This window comes from Oryctolagus cuniculus, chromosome 5, assembly GCF_051225735.1.
Source record: "Oryctolagus cuniculus isolate XC-2025 breed Fujian yellow rabbit chromosome 5, ASM5122573v1, whole genome shotgun sequence".
In the NCBI taxonomy this organism is placed as follows: domain Eukaryota; kingdom Metazoa; phylum Chordata; class Mammalia; order Lagomorpha; family Leporidae; genus Oryctolagus; species Oryctolagus cuniculus.
This window is the reverse complement of record NC_142871.1, coordinates 61,979,632-61,995,086: the sequence shown is the minus strand read 5'-3', so window position 1 is coordinate 61,995,086 and position 15,455 is coordinate 61,979,632. Positions and strand designations below refer to the sequence as shown.

The 15,455-nt window shown below is 47.1% G+C and overlaps 1 protein-coding gene across 10 annotated transcripts in view; it reads left to right on the top strand.

Annotated features, from left to right (window-relative positions):
- LOC100346633 (uncharacterized) overlaps window positions 1-15,455 on the top strand; it is a 209,292-nt gene that overhangs the window by 91,523 nt on the left and 102,314 nt on the right. For all 10 annotated transcript variants that reach the window (XR_016234560.1, XR_016234562.1, XR_016234561.1 and 7 more), the window contains exons 15-19: window positions 135-327; window positions 2,248-2,375; window positions 8,952-9,152; window positions 9,829-9,956; window positions 13,507-13,735. Coding sequence is in view for 7 of the 10 variants with exons in the window: in XM_089333835.1 (XP_089189961.1) it covers window positions 135-327; window positions 2,248-2,375; window positions 8,952-9,152; window positions 9,829-9,956; window positions 13,507-13,735 (879 nt within the window). In the remaining 3 variants the exon portion in view is untranslated. The remainder of the gene's footprint in view (window positions 1-134; window positions 328-2,247; window positions 2,376-8,951; window positions 9,153-9,828; window positions 9,957-13,506; window positions 13,736-15,455) is intronic.

The window sequence follows — 15,455 nt, the reverse complement described above, 5'->3', positions numbered from 1 at the left end:
GCTTTCCAAGTACTTGCAGCTCCACACTGACCGCCAGATGTCTGGGGTCAGACGCCCCCTGCCTGGGCCTTTGGGGCTGGTGGATCATAGCCCTCCTTTTCCAGTAACTCCTGGACTGGCTTTTCTTTCCCCAGGCCCACAGCACCCAATTCGGGGAGTTCTCTGAAGTGGAGGACCAGGATGACTATTACAGCATGGCTGCTGGCTGCATCCACAGCCAGGACCAGCACGGGGTGTACGTCATGTATGATGAAGCCCTGAGTGACCTGCAGGGGCTGGAGGCTGAGCTGCTGCTTGTGGCCAGCCATTACATCCAGAAAGAAAAAGGTGAGAAGTCGGATTTTAGAAAGTCATCTGGGCAGGCAGACTGAAACCACGGAGGGTTCCACAGAGCACTCCCCACCCCAGCGTATGACATATATCCAATAGTATCTAAAAACTCAACAAAGCACACTCCACTACCAGCAGCACACACTCACTCTAGGAAAGATGCGGTTCTGTCTGCAGCTCCAGCTGCCTGCTGCCAGAGGAGACTGTGAGTACCCCCTCAGGCTGCACTGTGATTCTTGCTGGTGTGCAGACTCTGATGCCCCAGGGACCTCTCTATGTCCCCCACTGGGTGCAGGGTCCTTAGGGGAGCAAAGCAAGCAAGTGAAATGAGGGACTTTTCTCTAAGCAGCTGACCTTGAGGAAACTGACCCTGAGAGCACAGACATCCCTGGGTTCATAACGGCAAGTGCCCACCACACGAGCAGATCTGGATAGGACAGTGCCAGACCAGCCCGCAGGACAGGAGTATTGTGCAGGGGACTCTGGTAACCTCTACTCTGTGTTCTTCCTTTGGACACCAGCATCAGAAATTTCCAATTTTAGAAATAGATGAGGTAAGAGTTTTTTTTTTTTTTTTGGCAGGGGAACATGATAGCATTCAACTTACATTTGGAAAGAACTTAGAATTTCTAGACACATTGCAACACCTCAAGGGAAATTTAGCAAGAGTTTGAGCTATGGTGAAATATATGCAGACTGTAATTAGGGATAATTCATGTTCATATTGTTATAAAACACTTATCAAAGGGTTTAGACTAAGCAACTTTCCCGGTCCCAGACAATTAATTTAATATAGGATGGGACTCTTTGTCCTGTCTTTGCCACAATCATTGCTATCTGAATCATGGGATACAGTGATGGCACCCCACATTATGGGGCATTTAATTTCAGTCACTAGCTTTTATTGTTATTGGTGACCCTACACACTAATGCATCATTGCTGTCTGTGCTAATTTATTATGCAACTGTTTCTAGCTGCAGAGAATTTAATTTGATTGAAACACTTAGTCACTTAGCCACACGGGCGTCTTTCAGTGCAGCTGGTCAGACCCTAGTCGTCCACTGTGACTTGATTTCTCGTCTGCTGAGAGAGCAGGTCCTGGTTAGAGTGTTGCCCTCACTTAGTGTCCATCGGATGTGTGGTAATCACTGAACTCACATCTCTTACTTCCTGCTATTTCATCCTCAATAGGCCACTGAAAAATTTAAAACAATAGCAATACTGGTACTCAAAACTAATATTAATATAGTAGAAAAATACTTCAGATAACAACACATAATAATCTAATGAAAAAATATTTTTAAAGCTCATAGAAAATGTAGGTTATGTAAAAACTAGGCATGGTTGTCAGAATTCCAATTTTAATTCCATTTTTCCACCACCTTTTGGAAGTACAATGTATTTCAGCTGAATAATCATGGTGATTACCTTTATTAAGTTAGCAACTAGCACATTTAAGAAATATCCTGGAAACAGCTCTGAAAAAATTTGACTTAGCTAATATTAATGGAACTACAAGGTTAAATTGGATTTATTGTTAAACCACCAGGGGTCTGTTTTTAGAAAAGGAGACATTTATGCTTTGCCTGAATATTATGGGTTTGAAGACATTTTAGCATCGATTTCACGTTAACTGAATTTTGGTTTCATGTCTAAAATTAGTCTTTCAGACTCAAATTAGAAATGAAAACAAAAACTTGGGTTGCCTTGGAAGTCTTCAGGTCTCAAGGCACTGAGGGCTTCTTCGGGCCTCTTTGTAGAGAGTTCCAAGGCCGGGTGTTAGGAGTCCCAGTGACTGGTTCGGTGTTTGCATCCCGAACGTGGAGCTGAAAATCCGAGGGGCCCATTTCCAAGGGGAGCAGCTTTGGTGAGAGGCCTGTGTCTGATCACTTCCACCTGCTCCCCCTTCTCCCCAGGTCACAAAGAGGGCAGTGAGGTGGAAAGTGGCCAGCACTGGGGATGGGCCCACGCGAGTGTGGACAGGTTTGCAGTGCTGTATCACCTGTGGACTTGGGAAGCCACTCTTCTGGAAAACAAGCGCCAGGTATTTTTTTTAAAATTAAAAAAGATTTATTTATTTATTCGAAAGGCAGAATGACAGAGAGAGAAAGACAAAGACAGAGAGGGAGAGAAATATCTCCCATCTGTTCATTCAAGACCAAAATGGCCATGATGGGCAGGGTGTGGCCAGGCCAAAGGCAGAAGCCTGGAACTCCATCCAGGTCTCCCACATGGGTGCTCCAGGTGTTTTTCATTAGAAGGCACAACACCTGTTAAAAACCAGTCTTAAAAACAAAGCCCGATAGTAATTGCTGTTGTTAAACCCAGTGGGAGCTTCAGGTCAGCTGTCAACAACTGAATACTTATTTTATTTCAATCATCTCAGCAAATTATGAGGACGTGAGTAGCAAGTTTTCCTCCCTGTGATTCTGCCTCACACACACACACACACACACACAAATACAACGTGAAGGATGCACCTTTATCTTATGGTGTAACCTGTGAGATTGCTGTACAGTTTAGGCCTTTCTCATAAGATGTGTGCTTTAAAAAAAAAAAAAGATTTATTTATTTATTTGCAAACCAGAGTTACACAGAGAGAGGAGAGGCAGAGAGAGCATTTTCCATCCTATGGTTCACTCCCCAGATGGCTGCAACGGCTGGAACTGTGCTGATCCGAAGCCAGGAGCCAGGAGCTTTTTCCAGGTCTCCCACATGGGTGCAGGGGCCCCAGGACCTGGGCCATCTTCTACCACTTTCACAGGCTGTAGCAGAGAGCTGGATGGGAAGTGGAGCAGCTGGGAGTAGAACTGGCGCCCATATGGGATGCTGGCGCTCCAGGCCAGGGCATTAACCCACTGCACCACAGCAGTGGCCCCATGTGTGCTTTTAGAGAGGAGGGAGGATGGTTCCAAACGTGCCCATGGTCTAATCATAAGGACCAGCCTCACTTTGCAAGATGCAAGCTGACTGACCTGTTCGTGGCCTTTAGAAATACATGCGACGTGTGCGTGGGGGAAAGGAGTTGGACAAAGGGTGCTGAGTGCAGTGAATTACAAGGGATGCGTTTAAAGCCAGGAGGCAGGAAGTTACTAAATCATCGTAGCATCAGGAATGGCTCATGGTTCAGTAATAAATGCAGCACTACAGGTGTACTGCCCTTTGTTTGTGTGCTTAGGATGGATTGTTGGCCTCTCTGATGATCACCCGATGTTAGGAATTTCTCTATCAAGCACGAGTTTGTATCCTACAATGTGCCTTGGCATTAGGCACATGTGAATAAGAGAAGACTTAAGGAATTTTATAGCTTATGAAAGTTGATCCAATCTCTCAGCAAAAATTGCAACCCAGTGGCTAACAGTTTGTAACTGAGGCACATTTGAGGACCATGGGGAACATAGCAGAGAGAGGGGACACAAGGCACTAGAGGTAGAGGTGCAGGTTTGTAGTTGACGGGCAGGCCGTGGAACAAGAAAGGGTGGTGGAGTAGACTGGAGTAAAGCTAAGGAGGCATAGTCTTGTGAGCGCCAGCCCAGAGCTGTAATTGAGAGGGGGTGTTTACTAGTGTGGAACGGCATGAAACGTTAAGATGACTTGCAGCCCATGCAGTGGGGTCAGCCCTCAGGCCCCACAGGGCAGCCTCTGGGGTCTTTCCGGAGAGCACCAGGGCTGGGGGCCAGAGTGCAGCACCCTGCAATGTGGTCAGAAGATGCGGAAGTGGAAGTGTTTTCTCTGAATGGCTGTTCTGGTAGAATATCCAGCTTACCGTTTTGTGTCCTCTCATGGAGATGTAGGTCACTTGATTATTGTAAAAATAACTGGCTGGCCCCCAAAAAGTACGTGCCTGAAGCTCAAAAAAAAAAAAAAAAAAAAAGTTCCTCTTTCCAAAGATAACTGGTCTCTACCAGATGTGTCTGCAACCCTGATCTGCCGGTTAAAAGCCTGTTTTGATCAACTAAGTAAAGCAGAGTTTTTAGACCCACAATGCACTCACCAGTAAGGCTGGGTTGGGTGGAAAGGAAACAAAATCCCTGGGTTACACAAGATTCTCGGTCCAGGCTTGAGTTTTAAATGCCACCCGCCTCTTCCTGTGCTGCCTTTCTGTCACTGCCTCTGGGAAGGCCTCGATGATCGTCAAGAGCAGAAGGGCAGAGAGGACTGGAAAACGAACCGGTTTCTCCACGCTTCGGTCCATGGTTCTGTCTGTGCGAAGCTATGAGGGGTGTCCACTAGGTCCTTCTGTGGTTAATGAAACTGCTTTAACTGGAAGCATTCGTTGAGAATACCTCCCTCCTTTCTATCCTGAGAATAAGTTTCCTAAAGCAACTGAGCTGTTTGTGCCAAAGCTGTAAAGTCTGGCCTTCAAGTCAGAAACTGTCAAAAGAGCCCATTTTTAATGGACACACCAGATTTCTACCCAAAGCACAATTGATTTCCCCCAGACCCAAGTCTGCTGCCAAGTTTTCTCAGCTGTTTTTGATTGTTAAATATATTGGACTCGCTATAGTTAAGAATTGCTTAAACATACTCCGTCCCTTCAAATCTTCCAAACAATCACATTATGTATGAAAGCTCATAAAATTAGAACGGGTGTGAACTGTGGTGGATTAAGAGACTCAGAGAAGCCAGACATGAGCCTCACCTGAATGAACACGGCACCTTTTGCCGGTTCTCTCCACAGACACAAAAGATACATTGTTGCTCATTTTCATGTGTATTCTTTTGAAAAGCAAATATACAGTGACAGTTTATGTCTAGCATAGATTTTCTGTTTTGTGTTTTCATTCACTCTAAAATATGATTTTAAAAAGTTTTTAAGTCCCGGTGTGGCAGGGGCGGGGGAGGGGCTGGAATGTTAGTGATAAAAGTAATATAAACGCAGCAGGGTTTGGGATTATTCATTTAGTCTGTTTTCTCAATATATCATCCTTCCAACAGTGTGTACCCCAGGTAATTTTGCGGGAGAGCTGGCCCTTGACACACACAGGTGGCATCTGACAGGTTAGGAAGACATCTTGGATAAACACCAGCCCAGAGGTTAAAGGAAATGGGCCAGTTAGCAAACAGATAATAAATAGAACCCAGGAGGTGGAAAGAACCCAGTCCCACCCCTGCTGGGAAAGCATTCGTAATAAAATCATGCAAAGGCCCACCTAGGAGCACAAAGCTCCAGAAAGCCTGCTCTGCTTAAGCAGAGAGCCACGGTTTCCTTCTTAGCAGCTCCCTAGGTCAAATATGGCCACGGTTTCCTTCTTAGCAGCTCCCTAGGTCAAATATGGCCACGGTTTCCTTCTTAGCAGCTCCCTAGGTCAAATATTGCAATATCCAGCACACACTTAATTGAAAAAGAATTTCTTTTACCTGAAACTCAAATTTGACTGGATGCCCCGTGTTTTCATTCGTGCAGGCTGACACCTGTCACCTGTCAGCAATAGTGAGCATGGCCACTGAACCTGGGCCTCGGCACTGTGGCAGGCTGGAACCAGCGAGAACCTTCCTCACTCACTCCCTGTGACCTTCCCCTGCCAAAGGACCAAACAATTGGGCCCTTTGTACGGAAACAGGTCAAGGATGTATCAACGCTCTTAGCCAGATCCGGGGATTGCTCTGGCCCAGCCAAAAAGGTTCAAGTTAGCCCAGAATGAATTAGGAAAGTAATTGTTCCCTTCCTAATCTCTCCCTAGAGCCACTTCTTATCCCATCCATTCATTCCTGCCTTATCTTCTGCTATTTAATAATTGGACTTAATTCTAGAGCTTGGCAGGTGGAACAAGGCCTCAGAACACCCTGCTTGTTTCATTTTCCCCAGAGCTCCCTTAAAGAAATGGGATCCCCGCCTTCCGCCTCCACAGTTGGACCCCTTGCACTCATGTAGGGACCAGGGTGGAGTTCTAGGTTCCTGTCTTCATCCTGGCCCAGCCCTGGGGAGTGAACCAGTGACTGCAAGAGCTCTCTCTCTCTTTCCTCTCTCTCTTTTTCTCTCTCTCTCTCTGTCTCTCAGTTACTGTGCCTTTTAAAGAAAGAAACCTTAACAAATTATTATGAATAGTGGTCCTCAGGTCTCACCAGACTGTCAAAGGACCCTTGACTTAGGTCAAGAATGGCGGATTTGGATGGCCCGTGGCGCTGTGGGCCTGAGGTGGTCTGTTGGCTGCTGCAGGCTACTCAGGTTTCAAAAGCCTGGCACCCTGGGAGTCTGTTGTCGGTGTCTTCATTTCCTCCTGCTGCTTTTCCTGCCACGGGGTCCTTTGCTCCCCTGTGCCTGTGTGCATTGTTGCCTGCATTCAAGTGGCACTTCCTCCTTCCCACTCTTTTTCCTGGCACTGCTGTCTTGCTCCATGGACTCTCCCCACAATGCGAGGGGCTCTCTTATCTTTTTTTAGGAAGTTCCTTTGTTTGTTAAGCGGAGGCCCGACTTCCTGGCCTTGAACCACCAGGACCAGCTTCCCAGGAAACAAGTGCGCTCTTTCTCTAGGGAGGCTGGGTTCCCAGGGTGGTTGGAGTGGCAACCTCAGCACTTTCCTGGCAGCCACAGCATGGCCGAGCCTGCAGACGCCTTTCCCAACAAGAGCGAAGCCTCTGGAAAGGAAGCAGCCGGCCAGGGAAGACCCCTGAGGGAGCGATGTCCCGGGGACAGTTCTGCGGAGGAGGCCTGTTAGATCGGCCAAGGAGAGAATGGAGTTGTGGAACCGGGAGAGGTCAAAGGTTAGGAGCTTCCAGGCAGGACCTATTCAGGTGCTAAGGTACTCAGGGTCTAGGAGCTTTTCAGGTACTAATTTTTTTTTCAGGTACTTTTGAAAATATTTGAGATCTGAGCCGGCGCCGCGGCTCACTTGGCTAATCCTCCGCCTAGCGGCGCCGGCACACCGGGTTCTAGTCCCGGTTGGGGCACCAGATTCTGTCCCGGTTGCCCCTCTTCCAGGCCAGCTCTCTGCTGTGGCCAGGGAGTGCAGTGGAGGATAGCCCAAGTGCTTGAACCCACATGGGAGACCAGGAGAAGTACCTGGCTCCTGGCTCCTGCCATCGGATCAGCGCAGTGTGCCAGCCGCAGCGCGCCGGCCGCGGCGGCCATTGGAGGGTGAACCAACGGCAAAGGAAGACCTTTCTCTCTGTCTCTCTCTCTCACTGTCCACTCTGCCTGTCAAAAAATAAAAAAAAAATAAAAAAAATAAAAAAAAATAAAATATTTGAGATCTGAAAACAAAACATGCCTGACTCTAAAATATGAAAATACAAGATAGGTGACAATATATCTTAATCGCATGTCTATACAATGTAAACACTTCAGCTGAGCACTTAAAAACATTTTACTGGGGCCGGCACTGTGGCATCTTCAGCACCACATGGGCGCTGGTTCAAGTCCTGGCTGCTCCACTTCTGATCCAGCTTTCTGCTATGACCTGGGAGAGCAGTAGAAGATAGCTTAAGTCTTTGGGTCCCTGCACCCACATGGGAGACCTGGAAGAAGCTCCTGGCTCCTGGCTCCTGGCTTTGGATTAGCCCAGCTCCGGCCGTTGCAGCCATTTGGGGAGTGAACTAGTGGATAACCCCCCCCCCCCAATTTCTCTGTAACTCTACCTTTCACATAAATGAATCTTTTTTTAAAAAAAGTTTGCTCAAATTTCACCTACATAGCAATGATCAGGGCAGTAGAATGGAGGGTGAGGATGGCAGGTCCTCCTTCAGACAAAGTGGTGCACCCCAGCCCAGGCTCCTCTGGGAAGGGCCTGGCACACAGGGCTCACAGAGGCACCAAGTGTGCAGAGATCTAGCAGGGCTCCTGTGGCAGTGGCAGTCACATCACTTTGACAACCCGAAGAAAGCTTCCAGACACTAGCAGTGGAAGGGGTCCCTTTTAATCCTGCTTTTACAGTGGTCTGTGAGCTGAAGGGATTTCTGTTCCATGCGTGAACTCTGTTTGTGTGTGGTTGGTCATGAGAATCAGAAAAGGCTCCCCAGAGATCACAGAGTTGAAATCCTAAGCTGGGACCCTGCTGCTATAGGCAGGCAGATAGGATTAAATCAGATTTGTGAACTGGAGACCATGCCTTCACCCTGCCCCCTGTGTGATCTCGTACCCTTATCTGATCTTACCTGCACGGAACCATGCCCCTTTGGAAGTAAATAAAAGGGTGGAGCACAGTGGGCCCCTCCCTTGTTGCCCTGCAGCCCCCTGGGCAAATGCTTAAAAAGAATGGTCAGAAATGGGGCCCAGGATGTGGAAGATGGGAGGAGACTCGAGAGGGAAAAACACAGAGGAGGGTTCTTGGAGAAAGGTGTTAGAGTTAAATACATTTGGTGAAAGGCCTTTGAATGTGCTGCCCCATTGGCATATATAATTATGACACATGGAAGGGGGAAAGAGGGGACAGAACCAGAAGCTTGGACTGCAGCGTGGTTCCTCTGTCTGCAAAGCCAGTGATTGATCTTTCCCTTGACCCGCTGGTTCTGCCTGGGGTTTCCTAACCACCCTGATTTGTACTGGTGATGCACTGGCCTGCACCAGGGCCACTACCCAGAGGCCCCAGGCTTTCCGAAGCATAGGATAGGACCTCCCTCCTCCTTTTGAGGAATCCTAGGGCCACCTCTGCCCTTCCCTGACCATCTTCCTGGCTTGCAGCTTCTTGATAGCTACTTCGAAGCGTACCAGCACACGCTGGATCCTCAAGAGAGGTTGGCCTTAGCTCAAGTGATGACTGACATCATGCACCGGCGCCCCAGGTTCGATCTCGGCCACGCCTATTTCATTAAGGCCTACCAAGAGGAGTGCACCTGCCTGAGGTTTCACCTGCAGCTAGTGAGGCGCATCCTCCACCAGCAGGTAAGTGCAGCTGCGTCTTCAGCTACCCCGTGCGACTGAGGGGTGGGAAGCATGGACCGGAAATGAAAGGGTGCTTTCTTCCAGGCAGTGTGTGCAGCATGTGTTTGTAGGCTCATTTGCATTGTTGAATTCCAGGCATAACTGTGACCTTAAAGGAAGGTTTCCAACCCTAATTACAGTTAATGGTCCACAGGGAATTCGATCACAGTGTTTTCCGGTGGTGGAAGAAGAACTAGCTAGTGATAAATCTTTCTCCAAGCCTGATTGTGCAAGTGGCATTTCTATTTAAGCTTTTTGGGACTATTTTTCGGACCTGGAAAGAAATGATCCCATTCTCAGTCCTCCAGGGAAATAGGCTACAGTGGGAAGCAAACAGGAGACGCAGGATATTAGAATCTGGTGGGAAGTTTTTTTCCAGAGAGTGAATGATGTGACTGAAAGACGTTTTCTTTTGCTCTTGACATTGGTTGCTGTTGCTTCCCTGGGCTGACCCTGGGCTCAGACTGAGAGTCCAGCAGGTCCATTGCAAATGACCTTCCAAGTAGTGTCTGGGTGAAAATTCGTCAGATGGTAAAGACGTGCGAAGGGAGATACCCTTCTCATGTCAAGGCTCATAACTCACACCCCTGGGAGGGCTCAACCTTTTCTAATTTTAATGCTCATGCTGCATTTATAGATAGAGTGTCAGCGGGAATATGTCCAGAGGCTTTGGCGAGAAGATCATCTCGATCTTGATGATAGGAATAAATTCGGCCTTCCCCTCAACATCATTTGCAAACAATTGATTTCCATCAACAACAGCTGGTAAGTTGGTGTTGGCTTAGGCACTTTGCATTTTCTCTTCTAGATTAATTTGAAGGGGTGGTGTTAAATCTAAATATGACTCGAAGGGCAGCATGGTGCCACAGCAGGCTAAGCTGCTGCCTGTGATGCTTGCCTCCTGGATGGACTCTGATTTGAGCCCTGGCTGCTCCACTTCTGATCCAGCTCCCTGCTAATACCCCTGGGAAAGCAGCAGAAGATGGCCCATGTGCTTGGGCCCCTGCACCCACATGGGAGATATGGATGAAGCTCCTGGCTTCAGCTCAGCCCAGCCTTGGCTGTTGTGGCCTACTGGGGAATGAGCCAGCAGATGAAAGATTGCTTCCTCTCCTCTCTCTCTGTAGCTCTGCCTTTAAAATAGAATAATCTTTAAAAAAAAAAAAGATTTATTTATTTGAAAGTCAGAGTTACACAGAGAGAGGAGGATAGGCAAAGAGAGAGAGAGTGGTCTTCCATCAGCTGGTTCATTCCCAGCTGGCCACAATGGCCAGAGCTGTGCTGATCTGAAGCCAGGAGCCAGGAGCTTCTTCCAGGTCTCCCACACAGGTGCAGGGGCCCAAGGACTTGGGCCATCTTCTGCTGTCCCAGGCCATAGCAAAGAGCCGGATTGGAAGTGGAGCAGCTGGTACTCGAACTGGCACCCATATGGGATGCCAGCACTGAAGGTGGTGGCTTTACCTGCTAAGCCACAGTGCAAGCCCCAGAATAATTCTTTTAAAAAAAGTAAAATTTAAAAATATTTTGACTCCAGAAAGCACCTGTAAGTTTTGAGGTGATAAGAGACATGGGTATAAAAACCACAGAATTCCCCTGTATATTGCATTTCTGTCTGTTTCGTAAATAACAAAGAATGGGAGGCTAGGATTTATGCTTGTGCCACTGCACGCAGGACCATCATTACCTTGGAAAGTCCTAGGGGGAAAAGCAGGTGCTCTTAAGACACAACAAGAGAATTGAATCAGAGGTACCACATAAGCCCACAAATAATTCATGGAAAAATGGAAATAGGGGCAGACATTCGGCACAGCTGTTGAGGTGCCCCTTGGGATACAGCCCAGTATCACAGCGGCTGGGCTCAAGTCCCAGCTCTACTTCCAATCCCAGCTTCCTGCTGATGCACACCCAGGAGGCAGCAGATGATGGCACAAGTGCTGGGCTCCCTGCCACCCATGGGGGAGACCTAGATTGAGTTCCAGGGTTCTGGCTTTGGCCTGGCTCAGCCCTGACTGTGGGCGCTGGGGGAATGTAACAGCAGATGGAAGATCTGTGTGTGTATGTACCTTTCAAATAAGTACATTTTAAAAAAATTTTAGAGAAAAATGCAATTAAGAAGTAAGCTTATTTTGGTGCAAAACTCCTTGAAATCCATGCATAGTTTTTTCATAATATGCATTCTCTATGAACTTTTTGAAGACCCCCCTATATATGAAACTGTGTGTGCTTGAAAGTTTCTCAAAAAGGAATTAGTTGATTCTAGCAAGCGTCACTAAAAAGGCGTCTGCAGAGTTGTTTTGTGACCAAGACCTCTCCAAGGAGCAGGATTACGTTTGCTGAGACTGCTCAGAGAGGGCACAGACCTTGTCACCCCCTTGACGTGACCAGCCCCAGCCTTACTCCCTTCCAGCCTTTGGGGACAGAAGGGACTGGGAAGCGAATGATAAGGCCTAGGTTGATCCATGTGGCTCTAGGTCTGCACCTCTTGCCTCTGAATTTGGGGAGAAGTTGTCCTGCTCTTTTCAACACCCAGCAAACACTTGTTGAGCACCTACATGTACCAGGAGGTGTGCTGGGCCTGGGGACCCAGAGGTGAACAGTGTGGGCATGCCCTTATGCCTCTGTGCAGTGTCCAGTCCAGCCATGATGGCAGACGACACATTGCTGTTGTGGATTGTGGTGTCGTCTTGGGGACAGGCAGCGTGCCGATGCTGAGACGCTCTCCTTGGTTCTGGTTGAAGAGCCCTGGGAATTCTAGGCACAAAACTCTGCGTTTTCTACATAGACCTTTCTCAGGACTGACTCCTCCACTGTACTGGAGCCAACGCACCAGCTGTGCGTGTGGGTTTTGGCAGAAGAGGCTGGGACCGTATGGCTGCTAAAATCCATCGAGAGAGTCTCAAAGGCGAATGTTATTTGCTTGATGAGATTCCTTGGCAGACTGTGGGCCGATGTCTTAGTGTGCAGGAATAAGAAAAGTCCCATTTGCATGGTTTAAAGGGCGGCATCCATGCTCTTCAGCCCTGTGTTGGTACAGAAGGGGCCATAACTTGGCCTCTGTCCTTTATTTCCAAAGGAAAAGCCTGCAGGCAAGTGTTGTGTTGGTTCTGGCCACATCCATTCCTAAAATACAGTATCCTCACAGCAAATATGAATGTTTCTGGCAGTTGTATACAGAATGTAAAAATTGTCTTTGTCTCTTAATATTTGGGGGGAAATGAGATGAATATTCAAGTGGAAAAAAAACCAGTAGCCATGAAAATTATTATTATTTTTCTAAGATTTATTTATTTATTTGAGAGGCAGAGTTAGAGAGAGAGAGAGAGAGAGAGAAAGAGAGAGAGAGATGGAGAGATGGAGAGAGGTCTTCCGTCTGCTGCTTCACTCCCCAAATGGCTGCAATGGCCAGATATAGGCCAATCCAAAGTCAGGAGCCGTGAGTTTCTTCCAATCTCCCACACAGGTGCAGGGAACCAAGCACTTGGGCCATCTTCTACTGCTTTCCCAGCCATAGCAGAGAGCTGGATCAGAAGTGAAGCAGCCAGGACTCAAACCAGAACCCATATGGGATGGTGGTACTGCAGGTAGAGGCTTAATCTACTATGCCACACTGTCAGCCCCAGAAATTATTTGCTTTTTATTTAGTCACCTTTATTTTAAGTTATTTTGTTTTCAGATAATTTACTAATTTTTAAAATAAACTTTTCATCTCAGGATAGTTTTGAATTTCTAGAGTGAAAATTGTGAAGAAGCACAAAGACTGCTCATATAACTCACACTCAGCTTTGATTACTACAAGGTTGACTGTGTTGCCATCCATGTATAGCCTTAATCTGATTCTTCTTGGGCTTTAAGAAATTGAGAGAGAGAGAGAGAATCTCCTATCTGCTAGTTCACTTCCCAAATGCCTACAACAGCCAAATAGGGCAGAGTGGAAGCTGGTAGGTGGTGACTCAATCCAGGTCTCCCAGGAACCCAGCTGCCATTGCTGTGCCTTTTACAGTGTGCACTGGTGGGAAGCTGGAGTCAAGAGCGAGGGTCAGGAGTTAGACCCAGCACTTTTCTTGGTTTTCAGACTACTTGCCTGTGTCTTGCAGCTTTAAAAGCGTTCAAATGAAAGCAAAGAGCATACTGTATAAGCCAGGGGGTCCACTGGATGGATTCTGAGGTCCCTCTGGGACCCCAGGTTTTTTTTAATAATGCACTGGACCTATAGAAACTATATTAGGGGTCTTTAAAAATTTTAAGTTCAAATTATCTTCAGACGAGGTTCAAGTCTTCCTCGTGTGAATCTCACTTGCGGTTCCTCTTCTTCTAGCCCAGCTTTGGAAGACATTTATCTGCTGGAGTTCCATCCTTCTCTTGGCCTGGCTGCACTCATCCCCAAAGCCCTGGACTACCTCCTCCAGGAAGCCTGCCGGGCCTCTAGACCCACAACAGCCAGCGGCCTTGCCCTGCTAGAGCGACGCATCCTGCGGCTGGCCCTGGACCTGTGCTTTGCCCCGACCCAGCCTGAGACCTGGTACAGTGTGCGGCTCCAGACAGAGGTAGGTCCTTTCCCAGGGGGTCTCTGGCAGAAAGAGTGTTTCCTTCCAGATGTTACTACTTAGCTTTGTTTTCTGTTTGGCTCTGTTCCCCTCTATTTGGCCAGAGAGGAATCATAGTCATAGGCTTTGCCAGAACTTTTATGTGATCCCCCACCCCCACTTTGGTCGATGTTTCTCATTTTATAAGGATATCGCTGCAATTAAAATTAAAAGTGGGATGTAGGCATGTAGGAAATGTTTTCTGGTTCATTATTGACATACATTTTAACAATGTCCATTTTAAATAAACAATTATGCATTTTCTCTTCCTGAAATTCCCTTTTTCCCCTCATCTTGAGACAGGATCTGGGAGAGGAGACAAAACGCTGAGCACGGAGCTCAGTCCTGCCGTTAGCGTGCTGGGTGGCTCTGAGCAAGCATCTTAGCTTCTCAGAGCGTCTCTTTCTCTACGCCCTGTCCAGCTCTACCGCCCAGCAGCTCAGACTGGTTCAAACTACCGATTTAAGCGGTGTCTGCAGTTGAATTTCGATACCTTTCTTTGTCCATTAAGGCTGTTGGAGTTGAGCCTGGATTTCCAAAGAACTGAGCTCTGCACGAGCACTCGCTGTGGCGCGAGAGCTCTTTCAAGAGACCCAGAGGCCAAAAACATCTGCTCTGTGGGGCTGCCCCAGCCTCCCAGCCCTTCCCGCCCAAACCCAAATTCTGTTGTATTTCAGATCAATTTTAAATGGATGAAAATTATATAAAATTACAGAGAATCCAAGCACAAGAGGAAAGAGAGACGTATAACCTAAACACAATCACTCAGATATCTTCATGATTGTTATTTTGCTGCATTCAAGTGTTATTCAAGTGCACATTTTACATAGTTCTGATCACATCCTTCATATACCATCATTGACCCATTCAGCATTTATATCAGATATTTTCATATTGCTCACAAGTCTTTGTGTTCCCTGCTATGGCCCAGTAATTCCCTTAAAGGATGAGTCATCACTTCTCTATCCATTTTCCTATGGATGAGCATTAGCGTGGTTTCAAATTTTTCATTATTATTTAAAATGCCGTCAGGGACATCTTGACGCTTATAGATTTTCCCCTATATTTTGAATTGATTCCTTTTGATAGGTTCTTGGAAGCAGAATCACTAGAATGAAATTGAAATCTCTGGATGCACATGGACAGAGTGCTTTCCAAAAGAGCCGTGCCAGCTTCTAACGCCAGCTATATCAGAGTGCACTAGACAGCACTGGGCGGAAGCATACCGCGCATGTGCTAGTGCGCTCAGAGGCCTGAGAGGTGGCCTTGTGCTACTAATTTATATTTCCTTGCTGTTCAGAGCGATTATGTTTTCTCCCAAATGTTCTGTTGCTCGCTCATTTTTTCTGTTCTTTCCTTTTGTTTGTTTGTTGGTAAATATTAACATCTGTGCTATCTACTTACATGAGTTTTCCTTATTCGTGTCTATCACATTTTCTGCTCCTATTTCCTCTTTGTCTAATTTTTAACAGAAACTCCTTACTTTCACATAGTCTGTCTGTGGTCATTTCCTTTGTGACTTCCACTCTCCTCCTAATTTCAGAAGGAAAATCTTCCTGTCGATGGTATATTTCTCTTATTCTATTCTAATTTTAAAAGTTTGATTTTATTTTAAAAATATTTAACTTGGGCTGGCACCGCGGCTCACTAGGCTAATCCTCCACCTTGCGGTGCTGGCACC